The 23,188-nt window shown below is 34.2% G+C and overlaps 1 protein-coding gene and 1 long non-coding RNA gene across 4 annotated transcripts; one reads left to right on the top strand and one right to left on the bottom strand.

The window, feature by feature from the left end:
* Nucleotides 1-3,622: 3,622 nt before the first annotated feature.
* Nucleotides 3,623-6,949, top strand: LOC126657565 (uncharacterized). Its single transcript, XR_007633371.2, has 2 exons — nt 3,623-3,933; nt 6,623-6,949. It is a non-coding gene; the product is annotated as an uncharacterized LOC126657565 (long non-coding RNA).
* A 10,305-nt stretch (nt 6,950-17,254) lies between these two features.
* Nucleotides 17,255-21,099, bottom strand: LOC126654565 (uncharacterized). Of its 3 annotated transcripts, none has more exons than XM_050348471.2 (6): nt 20,835-21,099; nt 19,201-19,286; nt 18,323-18,910; nt 18,003-18,221; nt 17,786-17,910; nt 17,255-17,687 (listed from the first exon to the last, which is right to left on the bottom strand). In XM_050348471.2, the coding sequence occupies exons 1-6, from the start codon at nt 20,847-20,849 to the stop codon at nt 17,602-17,604; spliced, it is 1,119 nt and encodes a 372-aa protein (XP_050204428.1). In that variant the 5' UTR covers nt 20,850-21,099; the 3' UTR covers nt 17,255-17,601. The 3 variants fall into 3 exon arrangements, with proteins under 3 accessions (XP_050204428.1, XP_050204426.1, XP_050204427.1); XM_050348469.2 differs by having other exon boundaries at nt 18,323-18,934; nt 20,835-21,097; XM_050348470.2 differs by lacking the exon at nt 20,835-21,099 and adding an exon at nt 20,211-20,481 and having other exon boundaries at nt 18,323-18,934.
* Nucleotides 21,100-23,188: the final 2,089 nt, after the last annotated feature.

Raw genomic sequence — 23,188 nt, 5'->3', positions numbered from 1 at the left:
TATGCCCTGAACATAGCTTGATAGTATGTGATAGAAAGATAGAGAACGAGAATAAAATACACCAATAAGACAGATAAAAAGCCATATAAAGAAAAGTTAAAATGTCACAGAAGTTCCGATCTGAGTTGACTTATGGTGTTTACAAAAGAAATAAAGTTTTGAGATTTCCTTTAAAAGTATAATTGTGCACAGACCCAACATGTAGTATGCCATAGGAAGCATGAAAGACATGATTGAAAACACATTGCAGTATCAGCATATATGTATAAATATTTTGATATAAAACCATAATTTTACTCTCCATCATGCATTCGCTGATACGAGCAATTCAAAGAATTTTAAATAGCAACTCTTTAGTGATGAGAGGTGTCATCACTCTGATGCACAATTATACTAAAAGTTTTGAAACTATATGATTGAAATGGTGTTCGATTTGAAAAGAAATTATTTTGAAAGTCCCGCGGGCAAAGTCAAATTGATTTGAAACGTAAGAAAACCGGATGGAATTTCCTGTGACACCAATATATAAACTTTAACAAAGAGCAATAACAAATATAAAAGATTGTATTGAGATAGTTTAATAGTGAACACAGTTCACACCTCATAGATAGGACCTATGAAGGCAGTAATCGTATGAGAAAAGTAAGTCACCTCGAGAGTAAGAGGTGCAATGACGATCGAGAGTAACGACATCTAGGTGTATGATCGAAAACATCGATACCAAGAGATATGATTGATATAGATAATGGACACGATGATGTGAAGTGGTGATGTGCGAATACATACGCACTAAGGGGAACAAGGATATAGATCGATGACGCTTAAAGAAGCGAACAAGTAAATGATCGATAATACTAATAAGCTATATAGACATCAAGGGATGTAATGAAATAGGAAGGAAAGACTCAACAAAGGGGTTGAGCTATAACACGATGGTGTTATCGGATAAACTAAAACAAGAGACAGTAAAGAAGGACACCTATAAGAGGTATTTATATATAAGGAAGTATAACAAAATTAAAAATGGACAAAAGAATACGAAGAGATCGATTAACATGACCGACACAGATATGGCTTAAACAACCTACGTATATGGTGTGACACTCCATAAAGGTAATCGAGGAAAAGAATTAAAGACGTTACATGGAAAGTAACAAGAAAATAAGGAACAATTGAACTCTATATAGGGTCAAGAAGTATAAAATTGATCTAGGGATAAGATCAATTTCACTGATAGACGAAATATCAGTAAGAATATGACATATGGATCTGCAAACGACCAAGAGTGTAACACATTGACAAGTATAAAGGAGTAACTTTTGACCTTCTAGTTATAGGAGCGGTGAAAAATGTTGAAGCAAGAAGTATAAGATGATCGGGAGGTAAGTTAAGACAAAGCTAAGAACTTCACTGGACAATGCTAAAGGAGATATCAGTCCTATATTCACTAAGATTAAAAGATCCAAAGGTAATATGTACAACGGAATAAGATGAATAAAAAGGATCGGGAAGCAATGTGTACATGAAAACGAGAAGTATAAAGTGGTCAAGAAACTTAGTAAAGAAAAGATAAGGACCTCATTGGATACTGGTAAAGGATACTACAAATTTAATATAGATAGTTGAGGTTAAAGGATTGAGAGCTAAGATATATCGTGAATAAGGACGCGATACATGTAAGGTACTGCTAAGTAGGTATTCAACTTCATGAATCCAGAAAGCCATGAAGTAGTTGACTGATAGTAAAGGAAAGGGCATTCCTAACTACCATAAGGCATGGATAAGGGTATTGGACGAAAGGCCTTATAAGTCTAACTATAAAGACAATGGTTAGTAAATGGATAATCAGAGTGTCACAGCGAAAGCAAAAGTAGAAAGAGATAATCATGTACGTGATCGAATACGAGAAAGACAAGAAACTTCAAGAACCATGACGTCGAACTTCGATGAACTCGAAAGTCAATAAAATCGTAAAAATGGAATAGAGATTCATCGAGAAATAGTACAACCTAACGAATAAGAGTTAAGACTAAGGTTAAGGTTTCATAAAACAATCGAAAGAGGATCGATTAAACTACTATGGAAAAAAAAATATAGTTCATGATGAATAATAGAAAGAAGCAAAGGACTAAAGGACATAAGATAAAGAAACACCCTAGCTCAGGGCAAGGAATATGTGTTAAGTAATAACACATTACAAAATAAGAAATCTACGGAAGAATGTGATTTGAGATAAGGTAAAGGATTAACCTTATACTCAACAACAAAAGAAAAGCATAAGTGAACACTTAAGGAGATTAAGAAAATATCGAAAGAAGTTCGACTTCAAACGAAAAATATAGACAGAATGATAAGGTATAAGAAAACTAAATGTATTTCAAGAAAGGATTGATTGGTTGCTTAGTTCATAGGCTCAAACTACAGCCTATACAAGTAATTAACTATAGCCCTAGGAAGTGACTTCCGGGCCAATTTTTGAAGTTTTCGGGTTTTAATTTCAACCCGAAGTACAAAAGGAAATGGTAAAAGATATTGTGAACTACACGAATACCAGTTTGGTTTAGTAAACAAACACTTATGAATAAGCGATTAGGACAACCAAAGTAAGATAGAAGAGTAAATTTTGGATAAGTTTAAATGACTTAAAAAGAGTAAGTCAAAGTTGATATCATAAAGTGGGGAACAAAGAAAGTTCAAGGTTGATATCCAGAATAACACTACCCTTATGGTATTAAGGAGCGAACAATAGACAAAGGTTGGCGAATACCAACGTTAAGAATTGAAAAGATGTGAACCTATCAAGGCAAGAAGTTGGTAGACGATGAGATTAACATCTCAATGGGAATTGTATAAAGAGCAGCTACGCGCGAACGAAGGAAATTTGTGAAGAGATTAGTCATCTCTTTTATAACAGACATTAAGCATCACCATACGATTAAGTATGATACAGAAGAACGTAAAGACAAGACCAACTATCTTTAAGGATGTTAGCAATTATTGTAAGATAAATCAAACACTTGATAATAAAGACGAGTAACTAGAAAACCGTCAAGAAATGACGATGTAAGAAACTTTAAGGAACACAATGGAGTACAAAGGCGAAGTTGTTAGAACTTTATGATCCGGGTAACGATAATATAAAAAGTAGGACATTAAGTCTTTATAAGAAGCAATAAGAATTGCTAAGAAGTGTAATACTTGATGGATAAGAGTATTACTATAATTATGAAAATTCGAGGACGAATTTTTATAAGGGGGGAAGAATGTAATACCCCGTACTTTTAAAGTACCAAGTAATGTGCCACGAAGCATAAGTACGAGAATTTAATCAAGGACATCGGAATTAAGTTCGAGAAATAAGAATTTAGACCGAAGCGGGTCTATTAAAATTATCGTAAAATAATAAATTAAGTGGAATTTATTATTTGATAAATTGGAATTTAGCGGGACTAAGAAAAGTAAATAAATAAATGATAAGTCCCGAGCTAATAAATTTTACGATAAAGTTCGTAAAATAAATTATTTGGACCTAGATAAATAAATAATGTGATGGAGCCATTATTTATCAATAAAGAATAATCGTCAAGGTTCTTTTTAATCACGACAACATTTTAGACTTTAATTGAAAAATTTAAAAGTTGAAGGATTTAGTGGGAAGAGGTGCCAAATCTAAGTATTTATATAGATTTTTTCCCCATAAAACCAATAGGAAAAAGGCACCTAAACCTCCACCTCTTCAAGAATACTCTAGCTCAAATAAGATTAGAATTGGAAAATAGAAACAAAACCCATCTTCTTCTCCTCCACCGAAAACCCCATCACCATCTTCATCAACTTGGAGCTCTCACCACGGTGGCATCAATATCTTCACAATCCGGCCACCAAATCCAGCGATTCAAGCTCGGTTGGAGAGCTAACACACACACGAATAAGGTAACCTCTTTAGTTTTGGATTTGATTGTGAGTTTGATGGTGTTTTGCTTAGTTAAAATAAGGTGTAGTTGCTGCCCTGTTTTTAGTTGTTATTTAATTTGAGTTTTGGGCTATGATTTGGTTTTTTTTATGATTGATTAATGGAGTTTAAGGTTCGTTTATGGTTAGGAATAGAAGGTAGCATGTCGGAGTGAGGATTAGGGGTCGGAACAGCAGCGTTTTGCTGCCGTAATTGCAGCGTGTTGCTGCTGCAATTTTGCAGCAACACCGCTGCAAAACTGCTGCAACCCGCAGCAGTTCAGCAGCCCATGGGGACTGTTTGGGCAGTCCCCGACCCCTCTAGGATGTTATATTTCGAATATACATCGAGTCTAAATCATGACGTGTTGAATTGGAGTTAAAATAATGGTTTAAAGTGGGTTAAAACTGATTTGGTAAAATGCAGAAAATGAAAGCTAAAAACTGTTTATGATGCTATGTTTGGATTAAGATACGGAGGCCGTTGAGCGATGATTTTTGAGAAATCTTGAGTAGTATATCGTAAGGGATATACAGAGAGTGATACGCGATAGTCGGATTAGAATTTGAATGATTGAATAGGGCTGTGATGATTGAAATAGATGGGGCGTTCAAAATTATGAAATCTGAAAATTTGTAAATCAAGCCATGAAGGCTACTCAGCCTATAAAAACGGACCTCGAACTATAATAATCTTAACCCGAAATTGAGTAGAATACATAGAGGATGTTACGTAGATGAGATATGGGTAAAATAATAGTATTATTGTTAAGTCGGATCAAAAATTATCCGTGTTTAAAGTTAAGTCAAAAACTGAAAATATAAGTTAGAAAAATAAATTAAGTGTTAAAACATAATAAAAAGAAAACTTTGGAATTAAATTGTGAACAAATGGTAAGTCGGAATCAGTTGAAATCTTCACGGATATTGTAGTGGGATGTGTGAATTTTAAGAATGTCAGATTGTTTTTGGAAAATATCCGCTGTAGATACCCTGTTCCGCTGTCCGAAACAGCAGCTTAGTGGACTGTTTTGCAGCCTAGGAATGTTTAAATCAGGGAACCAACTTCCAGGCTAATATCCGACCTTTTCGGGTTTTATTTTGAGTCCGAGGTCTAAACGAAAGTTGTAGAGGACGTTGTGGACTATAAGAATATCAAATTTGTTTAAGGTTTTGACTACCGTACATGCTCTGTTTTTAAGTCCGATACAGCAGCATTAAGGCTGTTTATACAGCAATAAAATTTCAGATTTGAGGTACCAACTTCAAGACACATTTCAGACACCTTAGGACGATAATTTCAGATTAGAATCTAAACAGAAGTTGTAGACGAGGTTACAAACTATAAGAATGTCAAATTTGTTTGAGAGTCAGGCCGTTTTAAATAAACGTTTTAATGGTTCAAAGTCGGCTAGTTAGCTAGTTTTGGGAAAACTAGTTTTAATTAACGAAATGTAAAGTCGTTAATTAATTGAGTCATAAATTGACGTTTTGAGCTAAGATTAATTATAAATTATGGAAAAGTGACTTATTAAATTAATTATCGATTTAGCTCGATAATTAATTTCATTTAGCTAAATTGAATAGTTAATAAATAACATTTGGACTAACGTTATTTATTAAAAGGAGTTATATTTTAAAAGGTTATCAATTTATTCCAAGGCAAAATAAATTGATTTATTCGCTAAGTAGTCTATAGCTAGAACACCTTTGGATTAGGATCCATTTTAATTACGATTTATTATCGTATTTTCGTAGACTCGGCGAGGCGACTACCAACGGAACACGGTATTTAAAGAACGCGACATCGCTTTGATATGACCGTAGCTTTTGGATAGAAAACTGTGAGTTTTGCAATTTACTTTCGTATATTATTACTATAAGTTGTTAATTGTGTGGTAATCCATTAATTGCATTGCATATACATTATTACTTCATACTTGGGCAATTCATGTGAATGCTTTGTTCATATCGCTTGGATGCATTATTTGACATATTGTTGTTATTTGTAAGTTGTGATGTTTGCTTTAATGATCCGAGGAAACGAGCTACCTATTGGGCGTCAATAGGCTGTGTGATCACCAGTGTCCGGGTCAGTCATAGAATTAGTATAGATAGATGCTTGTATTTAAAAATGTTTGATATGATCTCGTTAAATGATGATTATGTATGGGAATAAGAAGGATTATGTTTTTGGTAGATACGTGAGTAACTCGGTTGAACTATCTCGGGACCCGTATCTAGTGAGTAACTCGGTTGAATTATCTCGGGACTCACACTTTGGGATTAAGCAGTGACATGATGTAACTCGGTTGAACTATCTCGGGACCCGTATCTAGTGAGTAACTCGGTTGAATTATCTCGGGACTCACACTTTGGGATTAAGCAGTGACATGATGTAACTCGGTTGAACTATCTCGGGACTATGTCACGTGGTAACGAGTAACTCGGTTGAACTATCTCGGGACCGTACCACTTGGATTAAAATGATTTGATATAATATTAATGGATACAATATGAGTAGGATACGAATAGGAAATAGTATTAATTTAAGATTAGGGTTTCATCGGATCAAATATTGCTGTTTGTTTTAATATATGTTTATGCAATTTATATTTATAATATCTTAAGTAAATGCGAACTCACTCAGCGTTGTCTGACCCCCCAATAGTGTTATGTTTCAGGTGTATAGTATCAGATGTAACGGACTTCTATCCTTGTTCCAGAAGTCCGCGAATACAGAAAGAAGGAATAAATCAGTAGTGCTGCAGTAGTCGAGTCCTAGAGTGTAATTATGTTTTGTCAAACGGTTTTATATATGTTGTTTATACTCTGACATGTATAAAGGTTTTAAACTGCGCTTTTAAACCGTTTATATATATATATATATATGTGAGAAACAGGGCATTGCTTGATATGAGATATCGCTTTGTAAGACCCTGATTTCTAAAGATCGTTTTGTATCGTTTAAAGAAGTTTTATAAAAACGTTTTGAGAATGTTTCGCGAAAAATTTATAGTGAAATTTTAGGCTTGCTACGGGTTTCGGAGCTACCACTCCCATTCCCTAGCGCCGGTCGCGGCCCTAATTTTTGGGTCGTGACAACAAGTACTCGATCCTTTCGAAACTAAAATCCTGAAACATAACATAATTCTCTATTGTTCAAATCATACTGATTCCAATAGTCCGACCCGGGAATGCTCACACTCTACCACGTCAGTCAGGACATATTTCTTAATCCCAAAATGGTGGGTCCAACCCACCGGAAGGTCCAACCTACTAGATACGGGGCTCAGGTTACACTGTAACCGAGTTCACTCTCGTATCGCATCCATATCATAGCTTTCATAATCAAATCATGCATGCATCTTAAATCATATCTCATAGTCAGACACGCTAGACTGACTCAATTACTGGTGATCACACAGCCTATTGACACCCAATAGGTAGCTAGTTTCGTTGGATCGTATACTAGGTTCTCGTACATAAAACTTAATCAAAACATGTAGCATATCAACAATTCATATATATATATATATATATATATATATATATATATATATAGTGCGATGCATATAAACAGTATATATATATGATATGATATCAAAATAATATTAATCGATAATACACGAAAGTAAAGTGCAACTCACTGTGACCGCTATCCAATCAATAACGAAGTCAATATGATAATATGCCCGTGCTAGACCACGTCGGCTGACCCCACCGTTTGCTGACACGTCTGATACATATATAGATCAAATACACGCTTAATACATAAACGTGAACCTTATAAACCTAAAACCCTAGGTTATAGATTTAAGTTATCACCCCTTTCGTTTCGTATTCGTTTCTCTTGATTTTGATAACTTCTTAATCGGATTCTTACTTAATCGATGTACTTATCTTGACTATTTATTATGTTAATGTTAATTTATATAATGTTTTATATCTATTTTAAAACATTTCGCTGAGTTTCACACTCAAATCAAGGTATCGGAGGTCCTTTTTCGCTCCCGGAAGTCCCACGGAGATCCGGGTCGAGTTAGGGCACGTCGTGTCACCTTGGCACGTCGTGCCCTTAATTTTTGTGAAGGGCACGTCGTGCCCTTCATGGTGCACGTCGTGCACCCCTTGGTGCACGTCGTGCACCCTTGTGGTGCACGTCGTGCGCCTACACGACGTGCTGAAGTGCAGCACGTCGTGCACCGACGTGTGCGACGTTTTTCCAGCGCCTCTGGACCATTTCCGGGGCTCCAAAACTCCCAAAACTCATACCACTTCATTCCCAATTCATTTAAACACTTATCTTATCATTTTGCAACTCAAAAACGTCAAAAACAACTCGATTCCTAACCGTACGATTCGAACGTAACTTTCTATACAAAACAGCCCCTATTCTTCGAGTTTAACACCAAATTTCGAGATATTTACCTTAATTTGAAGCTTATGATTGATAGATATTCCAATTCCGAAGCGATTGCCGCGAGAATCGTCCGAAACGGACGCCGAACGGCGAAACGGCGAAGAAACGAAGTTATCGATCGAAATGAAATGTTAGCTTCTGGATCCTTCTCTGATTCATCATTCATAATCAATTCCTTATATATATTTGGTTAAATCATCCCTTCAATCCTTCAATCCTTATTTTCTTTATTTGTTACAAATTAACCTTTGAACTTTTCTTTTGTTCGATTTAGTCCATAACTAAATCAATTAACTCTTTAATCATAACTTATACGTATTATCTATATCCGATAAACAATATGAATCCCAATATTAATATTTTCCCGTCAAAACTTATAAATTTCCATTTTTGAGACGTAGTGGCTAAATTACCACTTTAGTCCCTGAACTTCATTTTGGGCTTTCCTTGACATTTTTCCTTCTAATTCCAATTCTAACTTTAGAATTGAAATATAACCTTGATTTCCGCATAACTAATATCCCAAAACCGACCTACTTGAAACTTATTTACTTTATCTTTTCAGAAATTCTTCTAATATTGCCACTCTGGCGAATCAAAATTGGACACGTGGTCCAATTAGCTAATTAATTATTTTGGGGTATTACATTATTATAACCCTTTTAGATATTTTGGGCTATTTATGGGTAATTACGCTTCAATACCTCAAGTTTGTCGCGCACTGATCTAGCCAGCTTAAATTCAAATATGCGGATAGCTAGCTCGTCATATGGACGAGTTTCTCTATAAATCATTATCGGATGCTTCAGTCCCTCATGATCACTTTTACCTTTCCAGAAAATATGTGTCTACAGTTTGCCCCATCTTTGACTGAAATTAACAAAGTAGGTCAATTCTTGTCAAAGAATGAGACTCGACGTTAGATAAGTGTGAGCGAAGCGGGGTTCGTGGGCCGCTCGCCCAAGGCTTATGGCTGACTTCTCGATCTAGAAATGGTTTGAAAAATAGAGTCACCACCTAGTTCAACTAGGAAATGCCTTTTAACAGACTAGATAGCCTTACGTGCCTCCAGTAAGACTATTGTGCATCAGAACAAAGACTAGCGATCGTGGGCCTCCCCGAGACTCTTATGCTTGGCTTATCTGTTACCGGCTTTATTTACTGGAAATATACGTTTTATATCTCTTCTCAACAGTATATTCAGTTCACAGGATATGAAAGTTGTAAATAAACATGTATGAACGTAGTAAACACGTTTGACACGCATATGACTCGATCTAGACTGGCATTTAAGGCAAGTAGCAGGTACTCTTAAACATACATCTAATCTTAAAGGTTTCTAACAAATAGCATAAGTCTGGCTGGTCTGGATATTTTATATGCACAAATCCTAAAACTGGATGTATAAGTGTGATTGATTGATTTTATTAGGTGAGTCTTGAAAAACCTATATCACCGTTTACTACATTTTCGTATTAGTCCTACGATGTTTATGTGATGGGATCAAATTGCATTAATGGGCCAATTTTAGGTGATTAGTCCTTTAACCGGTTATTACTTGATTTGGAATGCTTTTGGAAAGCTATAAACAGTATTAGCATACACAAGGGCAGTTGGATATACATATAAGATTAGGAATACTTTTAAACCTCATCGACTCGGAGTTGCTGGCACTCGGCTCGATTTGACCATCGGTCCGGTCGGATCTAGCTTTCGGTCAAACCACAGAAGTTGACCGGCTCGTCAATACGGATCCATTGGTTCAAAACGGAGTTGATTCAGAGTTCGGTTGGACCCAAAAATTGGTCTGGAAGTTGCTGATTAGATCAGATCTAGTTTGATGGGCCCGGTTGACTGGACAGATTAAACTAGCGGACTTCAGGGCCCTAAAAATATCTATTTAAGACCATTTACTATTACAAACAAGTCCTACAGCTAAAACAATATTTATGGAATCAAACTGAGCCCAATTCAGAGTTCGGATGAGCCCGAAAACGCGTTTGGAAGTATGGATCAAAAAGGATATGAAAACGAATCTGGAGAGCTGAGGAGCGAAGAACACGGAGCCAGCTTAAGCTGGCGGCGCCGGCAGGATAAGGTGGCAATGACGCCGGTTTGTTATGGCGGCGCCGCCGATTACAGTGGCGGCGGCGGGGGATTTTGACAATAGTTCCGGGATTTTGTTTTACTTCGTTCTCACTCGTTTTAAGTCCGTTTCTCATGCTAAAGTAGTCAAAACTGCATAAAATTGAACAAGGAATCCAAATATGACATAATCGAAGTGTTTAAAGCTCATTTAAACAAATTTATTTCTGGACAACAAGTACGAAATTTGACTTTTCATGGCAAAAAGAGCTAAAATCTCCTAGAAACATGCATTCTAAGAGCTCTAGATTAGATGGATTTATATATTTGAGCTTAAATATGATTAATTACATCAATTTAACATGTCTATCATCGAATTTAATGAAAATTTATTGAAAGCACCGAATTGATTAACATATCGATTTTGATGGAAAACAAGAAATTATAAGCTAAACATGCATCCTAAGCACAGAAATCATAGAAATCATGGCAATTATACACATATTTATGGAAAATGAAAAGAATATAATAAGAGGATCCTCAGAATTACCGGTTTGAGTCCTTAGCTCGTTTGTTGGCGAAGTGGATCCGAAATTTAGCTTCGAATCCGTGCGGATGCTGCGTTCTTCGAAAACTAATACGTATCAGTGTTTTTAAGACTGGATTGAATCGAATCTTTGTGTGTGTGATGTAAAATTCGGCTATGGCTAGGCTAATGGTGATGGCCGAATTTTCTTAGTCTAATTTAGGGTTTGTGTGCCCCAGTCTGGCTTAAGGCTGTATTTATAGAGTCTAATTAGGTCTAGGGTTAGCTTATGTTTATTTACAGGTTCGTCCTAGTTAGAGTTTGGTTAGGGGTTGAAGAAGTGTTTAGTCATAAGTGTATATGTATTTAGGATTAGGTTTTAATTAATTAATTCTAATTTTCGGATTTTGGCTTGCTAGCTAAGTAAAAAGGTGCTAAAAGTCTACTTTGGTGCCTAAAAGTGTCAAAAAAAAGGCTACTAAAATCCTATGAGTTTGGTCATGGTCAATTCCAGTCCATAAAACTTGCAAATTGGCTCATAAACTTCTAAGACATTGCAATTAGTCCAATTTCTGAACTTAGATTACAATCTCTTTGGATTTTTATGGGCTATTTACGCCTAATTGCGTTTTAATCCTCCAAGTTTGCAGCTGTGCACAAATTATGCATGTTTAGATTCCAATAAAAAAATCGAAAGCTCGTCACCCGGACGGATTTCTCTGGAAATCATCATTGGACGCTTCAGTTCCTTATCACTTTTTACATGTCCGAAAAATAGGTGTCTACAATAAGCAATAAGGATATTGCCCACCATTGGAGATAATCGCTCGCCGGTGGTTTGTTAATGCCCTAGCCTGAGCATTACTAGTTGAGGTGCATGGTTCTGATTCCATGTCCCCTGTTTCTGATTTACTCTGCACTTGCTCGAAAGTAATACTTCTTTACTAGCTTGGACTACCGTAGTGTGCCCCGTAAAATGAAGCTATAAACCTTCGTACGTCCTGAGGGGTGGTCCAATGGCTTGATCCCCTGGTAATTATCATGTCTGGTACTTCTTAAGTTTGTATTGGTCGTCCCAATGGCCATCATATTGCATGGATGCCTAGTAATTATCATGTCCGTGCCTTCTAGATTTGTAGAAGGGACAATGTCCCCTTGGCCATCCTATTGCATGGATGCCCGAATTCTGTAATTTTTTCATAGTTATCAGAATTGTTTAAAGCTTATTAAAACTATTGCAAATAATATCTATGATGTCTTCTTGACAATAAAGTTCTCCTCTTTCAAGAGTCTTACATGTAGGGTTAGACCATTATTATGCTTCTTGCGGAATTTGGATATCTTGGTGTCTTGTACCACTAGATGCTCGAAGTTAATTTTGTTCTTTGGAATAACTGTTTGGCAATGTAGCCTGGGGTCTGTTCTGATTTAACGGAGATAGCTGCTTCTCCTGCTCTACAGAGGATGAAATCTGATGAGGTCCGAGAATTTAAAACATTTGTCTGGTATAACCTTTTTCGGGTTGAAAAATAGCCCTGAGCAGCTTTGTCTTCTTGCAGGCTTATGCCATAAATACCTTGAGAAGTGGAGTTCCTTACTCACTTTCTACTTGTTATTTCTCTTTCCTACTTACTTTTCTCTCAATTCGCAAGTTCTTTATGTTTCTACTTGCATTATGGCGCATCGGTGGCCATTCAAGAAGCTTTGCATGGATCTCGTCCGACATGTTGTACAAGACACAATGTCTCTAGAGATGGACGAGGAGGTCCCGCTTCTGCTGCACTTAGAGTGACATATCGGTACCGGATTTCGATCTGAGGTAAGTTTTACAAAATTTGTCTCTTGGTAAATATTCAATTGCTTGAATGGTTGAAATGTCGCGCGGATTTGTTCGAAAATAAACCCGGTTATCAAAAATTGGTTTTCCCGAAGAATAAAAAGTATTGGCGCCAGAGCTAGATTGACATGACGCTGCTTCCATAGTGATCTGGCGCCATGGTCAAAGCGCCGATTCTCAGGCAACGCGTGAATTTTTGGTTGAATTTTGATTTCTGCGCCTGATTGACTTGGCGCCGCCACTGTGATTTGTTATCAAATACAGATGCTAGAGGTGCTTTTCAGTACTTCCTTTCTTTTACTGATGATATCAGTAGATATGGTTTTGTCTATCTGATGAAACATAAATCTGAATCTTTTGAAAAGTTCAGAATTTTTAAAAATGAAATACTAAATTAACTTGGTATAATTATTAAAACACTAATATCTAATCAAGGTGGTGAATATTAACCCAAGAATTTGTAGATCATCTAAGAGATTGTAAGATCATTTCTATATTGACTCAACCAGAAACGCCACAATGGAACGATGTGTCTAAACTAAGAAATCGAACTCTATTGGATATGGTTCGATCAATAATGAGTCAAACTGATCTTCCAATCTCTTTTTTTTATATTATGGTTTAAAACCGATGCATTAATTTTAAATAGAGTTCCATCAAAAATAGTTAAAAAGACACCATATGAGATATGGACTAGAAAAAAAAACATTGTTTGTCTTTTCTTAAGATTGGGGATGTTAAGCTTATGTGAAGCAGCTAATTTCAGATAAACTAGCACCCAAATCTGATAAATGCCTTTTTGTAAGATATCCTAAGAAAACCAGAGGATATTAAATAGACTTATGAGAATAGTGTTTGATGCTTAAAATTGTGTGTTTTAAAAAACAAGTATTTCCAAATGAACCAGCGGGAGTACAGTACAAATTAAATAAATTCAAAAACCACAAAGTAGCACTGTACCAAGTATGGAACTTCAAATCAACATGCAATTATTGAATAAGAACAAGTACCACAAGGCCAAAGGAAGTCTGATGGGACACATCATAATCCTATGAGATATGGATTTCTCATTACTGAGAACAATGATGTGATGCTTGTGGACCAAAATGAGCCCACATCCTATTAAAAGGCCATAAATCGTCCTGATTTTGAAAAATGGCTAGATGCCATGAGATTTGAAATGCAATCCATGTATGATAAACCATGAGGTGCAAATGGGTCTTTAAAATGAAGACTGACATAAATGGAAAAATACATACCTATAAAGCAAGACTAGTTGCAAAAGGTTTCAGACAAATACATGGTATATACTATGATGAAACATTTTCACTAGTTGATATGCTTAAATCCATTCGGATTCTCCTTGTTATGGGTGCATAATTTGACTATGAGATATGGCGATGGATGTCAAAACAACGTTTTTTAATGGATACTTACTTGAGTATGTATACATGACATTGCCTTAGGATTTTTCCAGTCCTAAGAACTTTAGAAAGGTTTGCAAGCTTCAAAAATCCATTTATGGATTGAAGCAAGCATCTCAGAGTTGGAATCTTTGTTTTGATTAAAGTTGTCAAAGAGTTTGGCTTCATCAAGAATGAAGATGAACCTTGCGTATACAAGAAGGTTAATGGGAGTGCGATTGTTTTCTTAGTGGTTTATGTTGATGACATACTACTCATTGTAAATGATGTCCATATACTATAAAATGTCAAATCATTGTTAGGGAATTGTTTTTCAATGAAAGATTTGGGCGATGCTGCTTATATATTAGGCATCAAGATCTATAGTATAACCCTTGGATTTAATAAAAAAATTATATTCAAACTATCCATTAATCTTAATAGAACATTAAGACTAGTATGATATTAACTAATGATTATGTTTTACTAATTATGAATACGAGTTATTAAGTCAAATAATAGGTGTTATTTGTGAAATGATGTACTGGATGACCCATCATGAGAATACTACATCGATAACTGTCATAAGTAATTCTCATCACAGTGATATTAATCTAATCCTTTGATCTTAAAATCACCATGAATTTCGACATTTAATAGGATAATGGAATAAATTGTTTTTGGATATGAAAGTACCCATGTGAGAAATGTGAGTGGTTGAGAAGGAATTTGTCCTTTATTTATTTGAGTTAAATATCTGTAGGCCCTTTGAAAAGATAGACTGAAGGAAATGCATGGCCATACTAAATGAATTGATAAAGAGTTATCATTTTCAAACTTGAAATCAGGAAATAAATGCTTGAAATGTAAAGATGACAATACAATACTTTATATTTAATCTGGATATTGTGAGACAAAGTGATTAAAATATTTATTAAAAAAGGTTAATTGATATTTATATGACTTGAGTAGTTATAATGTCTTTTTAGAGGCCACTTATGACTTGCATGCAAAAATAGGAATTTCAGCTCCACTGCTAATGTTATATAAATTTATAAGATTGCACACTAAGAATAAGCACAAAATAAATATGAGTTTTGTAAACCTAATAAAATAATGTGATATATATATATATATATATAATTATTAGTTATTATTTAAAAATAAATATTATTTAATATATAAATAACTATTAATTAAATGAATGTCGAAATTAAAAATAAGAGTTATCTTTAAGGTATTATCTTTCGAAGATAATTAATTAAGTATATCTATGAAAAAAAATTGATAGATAAAAACTTATAGAGTTATCAAATATGTAGTGTTTCAATAGGATTAAAACACACGTATTTGACTCAAACTCTAAAAGTGTTGTATGTCTATAAGTACACAATTAAATCTAGGGTTCGAGGTATGTGTTTTCGAAATAAATCACAATACACATAATTCAAAATTAGTCAAAAATCACATAACTCGAAATTGCTTTGAGAAGAAAAAATGCTAGCACACAAGCACTTGTCTTAGAATAGTCTAGTCATGTGGATGCTTGTAGAGGACACATTTTTTTGCAGGAGTATTGATATGAGGCTAGGTATCACAAAGTGAACCACCTCTCTTTCTTCCTGTATTGTTTTTGTGTTCGACATTCAGTAAGTTTTATTTATACAACCATGTTTATTTGTCAATTATATGGATCTTATTTTAGGTTTCTGATAAAAAAAAATTAAAATTCCGCTGCGTTATGAACCTATAAAACTCAACACAAAATTCGTAATTAAATTGAAAAAACATGTATAGTTTATAAATTTATTTAACATTACCTCTAATATTTATGATAAGGTTATGATAAAGTACGTAATTTTTTTTTTGCATTATACTGTTATGATAATATTATGATATAGTTATAATAAATGTTATGATAAAATATGTAAAATAATTTAGCATTATACGATTGTGATAAAATTATGATAAAGTACGTAAAATAATTATGCATGTATGATTACGATAATGATATAATCCCTCTGTCCCAAAAAGATTGGCATTTGGACAAATACGGTAATTAAAAAATATGGTTAAATTGGTTAAAAGTTGTTATTTTATCTAAATTTTCATTTTTATACGTTAATTTTTTTAAAAATATAAATAATATTTTAATAACTAATTCTTTTATTGGTATATTTTACATTAGTATTAATAGTGACATTTAATCTATATTGGAATATGGAGCATCTAACTCATTTGAAGATAACTATACATATTTATTAGGGGTAAGTAAGATTTTTAATTTTAAAATTATCTTCCAAATATAGAAAATGACCTATAATTCAGAACGCCAAAAATAATAAGGCGGCCTATCTTCAAAGGAGTATAATTTTATGATAATATTATAATACTGTTTATGAAAATATTATTTAATTCTGCATAAATTATGTAAAATAAATTATGCAAAAGCTAAAAAAAATGTTCCTATTATTATGATAGCAAACAAACTACATCAATTAATGCAATGCAACGGTCCTTTTCGTGCAAGGTTTTTTCGAATAAGGTTTTCACTATGATAAGATTATGATAACGTTATAATAATGAAATGAAAAGGTATTGATAATCTTATATGGTAATATTATATGATAAAGTTATAATAATGTTATGATAATGTAGTAAAATTATCAACTTTCAGACTCGGAGAGTAAAAACATAAAGTTAGAATAAACGTGAGATTTTTTTTTTAATTTTTCCGTATTGAGGTAAAATATACAAATATTTTTATTTTTTAGGTAAATATGTAAACTTTCCTTCTTCTTTTAAGGTTTCAATTTAGGTAGCATGAACAATTCATTAAATCAACATGTCTCTTTTTGGAAACGTTTCGGACAGTTGACGTTTCGGACACGAAACTTCATTTTTAACATAGAAAACCTCAAAACAAATACCGTTTCACCGTACTCGTGTTCAAGTGTCCCGTTTTCCCCATACGTTCGTGCTACCTAGATTTCAAGTACATGAAATGAAAATGCCATAGAAGAATAAAGTGATATAAAAACATTAATTTTAACATTAACCTCAATGGGTGATAGTAATTATCCTAAAGACTGACCCTTTAATAATTTCATAAGGGTCGCTTCATTCTGCTTTTGCTACAATAGTAAACTATATTTAGCATGTCTAACAAAATGAGATTTCCTATATTTGTTATCATGCTATACTTCTTCCAAACCTAACTACATATAGCTCATCGTCACACCAATCCATGCTATCAAAAGCCTCATGGATTAGACACAAAACTAGTAACTAGTACTTACAGACAAAATGTGGATGCCGATTGCCGATTGCCAAGTTAGGTCCTTGTTGAATTAGAAGGCTGCTTTAAGGCCGAGGGTCATTGAAAATTTGGAACAGAAATATCTGGCAAAGCTTTTTTTGTTGGTTTAAACACGCCCCATAGGTAATACTTCAAGCAGAATCCTGCAAACCAATTACTTAGGATCATTAAAACTTGATAAAACAAAATCCGAGTAATTTAATATTCACAAATGAAGCTCTAAAACAGAAAAGTCGCTTACGCCAGTGATCTGGGGGCAGTTCGCGAGAAGAGAAGATCAACAGCTCCACCTTGTTTGCTGTTGTCTGGAGAGCTTGGTCATGGGTGATTATATGATTTATGAGGTTGTCGAAAACTTTTTCATCCCTATTAAATGAGGAAAAGAATATGATTAAAAAGACAAGACACTGGGCAAAGAAGCATAATCCAGTAGTTATATCCAAGAAAAGGCAGGAAACCTTTCATTTGCAGGAAAAAAATAAAGAGCAATATGATCATCGGAGGGTGGTGCTCTCTCAAACTGCTGAGGCCATACATCAGACTTGGAAAAAAATGACATGTTCAGCTGCAACGGCAGTTGTTTTGCTGCATCACCTGCTTTTCCGCAAGCTTTACTTGATAAATGGGCCACAAGTTCAATAGCAGGACTTTTCTCATTTCTGATACTCAAGCCTCCCCTTTATTGTAGGAGAAAAGAAAAAAAAAATCAGCAATTCGCAACTGATAGAAAGTTTGGCCGAGAGCATTATGCTAGAGAACTAAAATAATAATCTGTTACCTCCAAATTGGATCACTTCTAGGTTCAGCATGGAGATAATTGCTTGCTTCGGAATAGGACATGTGTACAATTTCTGGTGAATGATCACCAACGGAAGGATTCAAATGAGGAGGAGAAACTTCAGACTGTTTTATCAGTTCAAATTCCTCATCAGAGTTGCCATCATCAAGGACCAACCTCCTTTTTCGCTTTTTGAACTCTTCCTTTCCAAGACTAGGAGAAGAAGCGGGATGCCTTTCAAACTCTTTTAATGGGGAACCATCACGAGAAGAGGGAAGCATTACGATCTCTTTATTGGGGGAACAATCACCTGTCGGCTCTCTCACATCTGCATCCTTGTTAACATGGGGAAGCATCTCGATCTTTTTTTGGGGGAAACAATCACCTGTCGGCTCTTCCACATCTGCACCCTTGTTAACATGTGCATATACTTTGGAAAAACTGGCTTGCTTCCGCATCTTGATCCTATTCAACCTAATTTCAACAGCTTGACTAATGCGTGCACTTTTAAGAAACCGAGTAGGACTACGCTTCACATATCTTGGACAACATTCCTCACATTTCCAGGGAGCATTTTCATCACCTTCACTGGGTAACATGTCCAAACAATAGCTAACATACACAAGAATCAAATAACTATCAAAATCCATTTAAGAAATTAGACAAGTGAAGCAAAGTAAGCCTAAATTTTCATCAAAATAAACAATGTAATTGTTTCTACATACTTCAAGAAACAAAAGAGAGAAAATATTTTCTATGAGAATTTTGAGGCAATAAGATATTTCTCATTATCATATCTAAGCCAGTCTAGCAGATATTAAAAGAAACTACTGGTTTCACATAAAACAAACATGATAAGATCCAATAATTATTCATACCTATGCTCTGCAGAAACCTCACATTTGACACAGTATACTAGCTGTTTTATACTGCCTCTATCGCCACATTTCTGGCAAACTTCCATCTATGAAATATAGAGAAGGAAAAAGAAGGGCTATGAGTGCATGCAATAGTATTGTAAATGGATATAGATAACTACAGTTATTAAGAAAATATTAGTAGGATCAAATAAATAATTATGCTTAAATTTGTGTAAGAGACTATGAGTAATGCAAACCAATGAATTTGTGCTGCTTTCTTATTATGAGTTCAATTACAAGAATATGAGTTAAATTTTATAGTGAATACTGATTCAAATATAGTGAGTATGAGCAACAAATCAGGCATGCCGCATGATTGAAGCATTTATTCAGTACCGAAAAGATAATCATCAGAAGCATGAATTCTGAAGCAGCTTTAGCTACTTCAAATGGAATCTTGTCCAACAAACATAGCAACTCACATCAAACTAGCTTATTCAACTATACATCGAAGAAACCTCACCACATATTCATATGAACTTGACCACCAATTGCATAAAGGTATTGAAAATATGAAGCATGTAAACCCGGATTTAAAAAATGATACTTGACAGAACGCATCCAAGGTGATTGCAACTCAACTTGCAATACTAGAAACAGCCAAGTTTGCATCTAAATCAAGTAGCCAATACAAAATCTAGCATAATCAATGGAACAGAAGTGTTTATATTTTAGTTTAGTTCGAAATCACACTGGTAATAATGTCTAATGTTTACAGGGTCAATCTTAAATATATTCAAGCATTACTACATGCATCTGTGCTGGAATAAGCCAACAAAAAATCATAAATGGCAAGTAAATCAGATCCCTAAACTGCAAAAATTATTCATTATGGTCAAATTTATCGGCACATGTAGTATCGCATCAGTTCATTATCACAGCAAACTTGATTAATCTGCAAATTCTTCATTAAACATATCTACAAATCTAATTCAGTTCAAAAGAAACACAGGAAATACAGAGATTACATTAGTCTAAGTTTATCTTTGGCCAATGCAACTATGCTAAACACAACTAAACATGATTTAAACTGAGTACAAAAATCTGAAACAATCCTATAACCGAGGCTGCTTCAAATACATAACTCGGTGCTAAATACATTTCAATCACCCTGCTCCACAATTTTTCTCTTCTAGGCAAGATAAATTCTCTTCTACCAACTCGACTCGACCTAATTTAAGCATCCCAAATGCATGCACTGCTAAAATCCATCTAAAAATTTCTGCATTATTTTAAAACGACCACTTACCAACTTTGCACATTCAAACAACCAAATGTTGAAGTTCAGATTTTTAAATGAATTAAAAAAGAAACCCAAAACCCAGATTTTCCTTTATTTCGACAACGACTCGAAAACCCACGATCACCATCAAATCCCGTAATATGGACCGCCCACAAGTCCGCATGCCTAGCAATTCCGGACTATAATAGCTAGCAGCGCAGTCCCAACCACCCTATTTATTGGAAAGAGCGTAGTCGGGGTTTGAACTGCGACTATGACACTTAAATGACAGAGACTTAGACCACTTCACCAAACCCGTAGGGCCAAACCCATAATTTTTCAACCGAAATAGTAACCCCATGTTACATACCTTTCGAGTAGACATTGTTAACCACTGAGCGGAACCAGTCTGAGAGTATTCTCTTTGTTTTTTGCTTTATGTTTCGAATAATTTGTTAATGGTGGATGGAGGATGCAAGCAGTGCAGTCATTAATGTAAAGTTGAGTGAATTTTCGAAATTAGGCGAGTTCAGACGCTACCAATGGGTGTGCAGTATTCCCTCCATTTGACACACCCAATCAAGCTTCTAATTTTTCAAAAATTTGTTTCTGCTAAAATTAATTACCACTTCTATTTTGAAAATTTATATTTAATAGAAGAAAACATATAATATTTCATTTATTTTACAAATTTATTTATAAAAATAACTTTCAAAAATTATACTTTTTATTGTATCAATTAATTTTTTTAACTTATTGTTATTTTTAGTTATACATCTATTGGAAATGAGAGAGTGGTGGTTCTAGGACAATAGGTGGTGGTTAGAAAGCGGCGGGCAGTCGTCAGGGTTCGATGGTTAGAATTTTAGCCGGCCGACGGTGGTCGACGGTTGATGGTTGATCAGTGACTATTGACCAACTATTAACATTTAGCATATATGAGTGGATTTATTGTGAATTTAAGGGGGGTGTTTGGTTTAAAATCAGAGATTGGAATTGGAATGAGGAATGAGAAAGAAATGGAATAAGAATGGTTGTTTTTAATACGTCGTTTGGTTCAGTCACTTAGTGTAGGAATAAGAACGAATATGTGTATGCAAAACTCGAACCAAATTTGGTTCAGTTTGATATCTTAAAATAATTAGTTTTTTGGTTTGAATGATTTTAGGCGTAATGTTTTTAGCAAAATTATGATAAATTGAATTGAAACAATCAAACCAAAAGATCTGATTGGACTCATGAGTTTTGTTCGGTATAGAAAAAAAAAAAAATTTTTGGTTTGGTCCGTTATTAAACAAAACAAATAAATTTAGTTCGATTCAATTCGGTCCTAATAATAATAGCAAATCTTGATTTGATTAGATTTGGTCAGTTTAATATTATATAAAAAATCAGTTTTTATTTGATTCGGTTTTGAACATAATTCTTTCAGTTAATTTCTAATAATATAAACCAACTCAAAATAATTGAAACAGATAAAAAAATCGAACGAAATTGTTCATTTTGATATATAAACAATTTGGGTGTTCAGTTCAGTTAGTTTTTAGGCATAATATTTTTAAAAGTTCTAAAATAAACCGGACTAAAATAATCAAACGAACTGACAGGTCCGGTTCAATTTGAATATTTTTAGTATTTTTGTTCGGCTCGATAAAAAACATTTTAGTTTACTTTGATGTTTTAAAAAATTAATATTTACCGTTCATTTCGGTTTTTGACATTAATGTTTTTATTTAAGTTCTAATATAAACCGAACTAAAGTTATCAAACTAAACCAACAATTGCCATTAAGTGTTAGCAATCACTTAACAAATTCCAAATCAATTAAACGCCAAAAAATCAATATGATTTTCATAGAATATGATAATCAAATTAATATATGTCGATATAAATTTTAGGGTTAATGTCATAAAAATTCATCAACTTTACACATTTTCTCATATTAATCACATAGTTTAAATTTTCTCATTTTCATGCACGAACTATCACTTTTTCTCAAATTCATCACGGTGCTGAGGTATCACGGCTCCATTGGTGTAATTCGCTGAGGTGGATGTCATTTTACACCAATAAATGAATTCCACTTCAGCACCGTGCATGAATTTGAGAAAGAGTGGTAATTCGTGCATGAAAATTTAAACTACGTGATTAAAATGAGAAAACGTGTTAAGTTCGTGATTTTCTTTGACATTAACCTTAAATTTTATCACTATTAGTGGAAATGGCTTTAGAGACCGTCAACAAGAATACATAAGATAAATTTTAAAATCGTCAGAGTACGCAAGGAAATTGGAAGACAATCGTGGAGTTATCTGGATGAAAATTAAGAGTTTATGAATAGGGAAGACTCTTGCCATAATCAAAACGAAGTTATTATTTGTTATTTAAAAAGAAGACGTGTTAGCAAAAAATGAGGAAAGTAAATGATGCTGATGTCGCAAAAATAGTAGTTGGGTCTGCTTGACATAAATGAGAAATTCTTGGAAAAATTACACCATATGACTCAATTTATGAAATCTTTATATTGTCGACTCAAGAATTTTATTTGCGATAATCTCTCTTTTTTAAAAAATTGTTTTCATGTGTATCTCAATATAATTATAATCCTTTTCTACCCTCACTTTCATTAAACTGAGACCTGCACTCTAAATCAAATGGTCCAACCTTCCGTTTATTCTCAATTAATCTCACTCCATTCAAACTCAACTTGTCATTCATAGTCTG

Source organism: Mercurialis annua, linkage group LG7 (assembly GCF_937616625.2).
Source record: "Mercurialis annua linkage group LG7, ddMerAnnu1.2, whole genome shotgun sequence".
Classification (NCBI taxonomy): Eukaryota; Viridiplantae; Streptophyta; class Magnoliopsida; order Malpighiales; family Euphorbiaceae; genus Mercurialis; species Mercurialis annua.
Note: the sequence above shows the minus strand (reverse complement) of the source record. Positions and strands in the feature narration are given on the sequence as shown.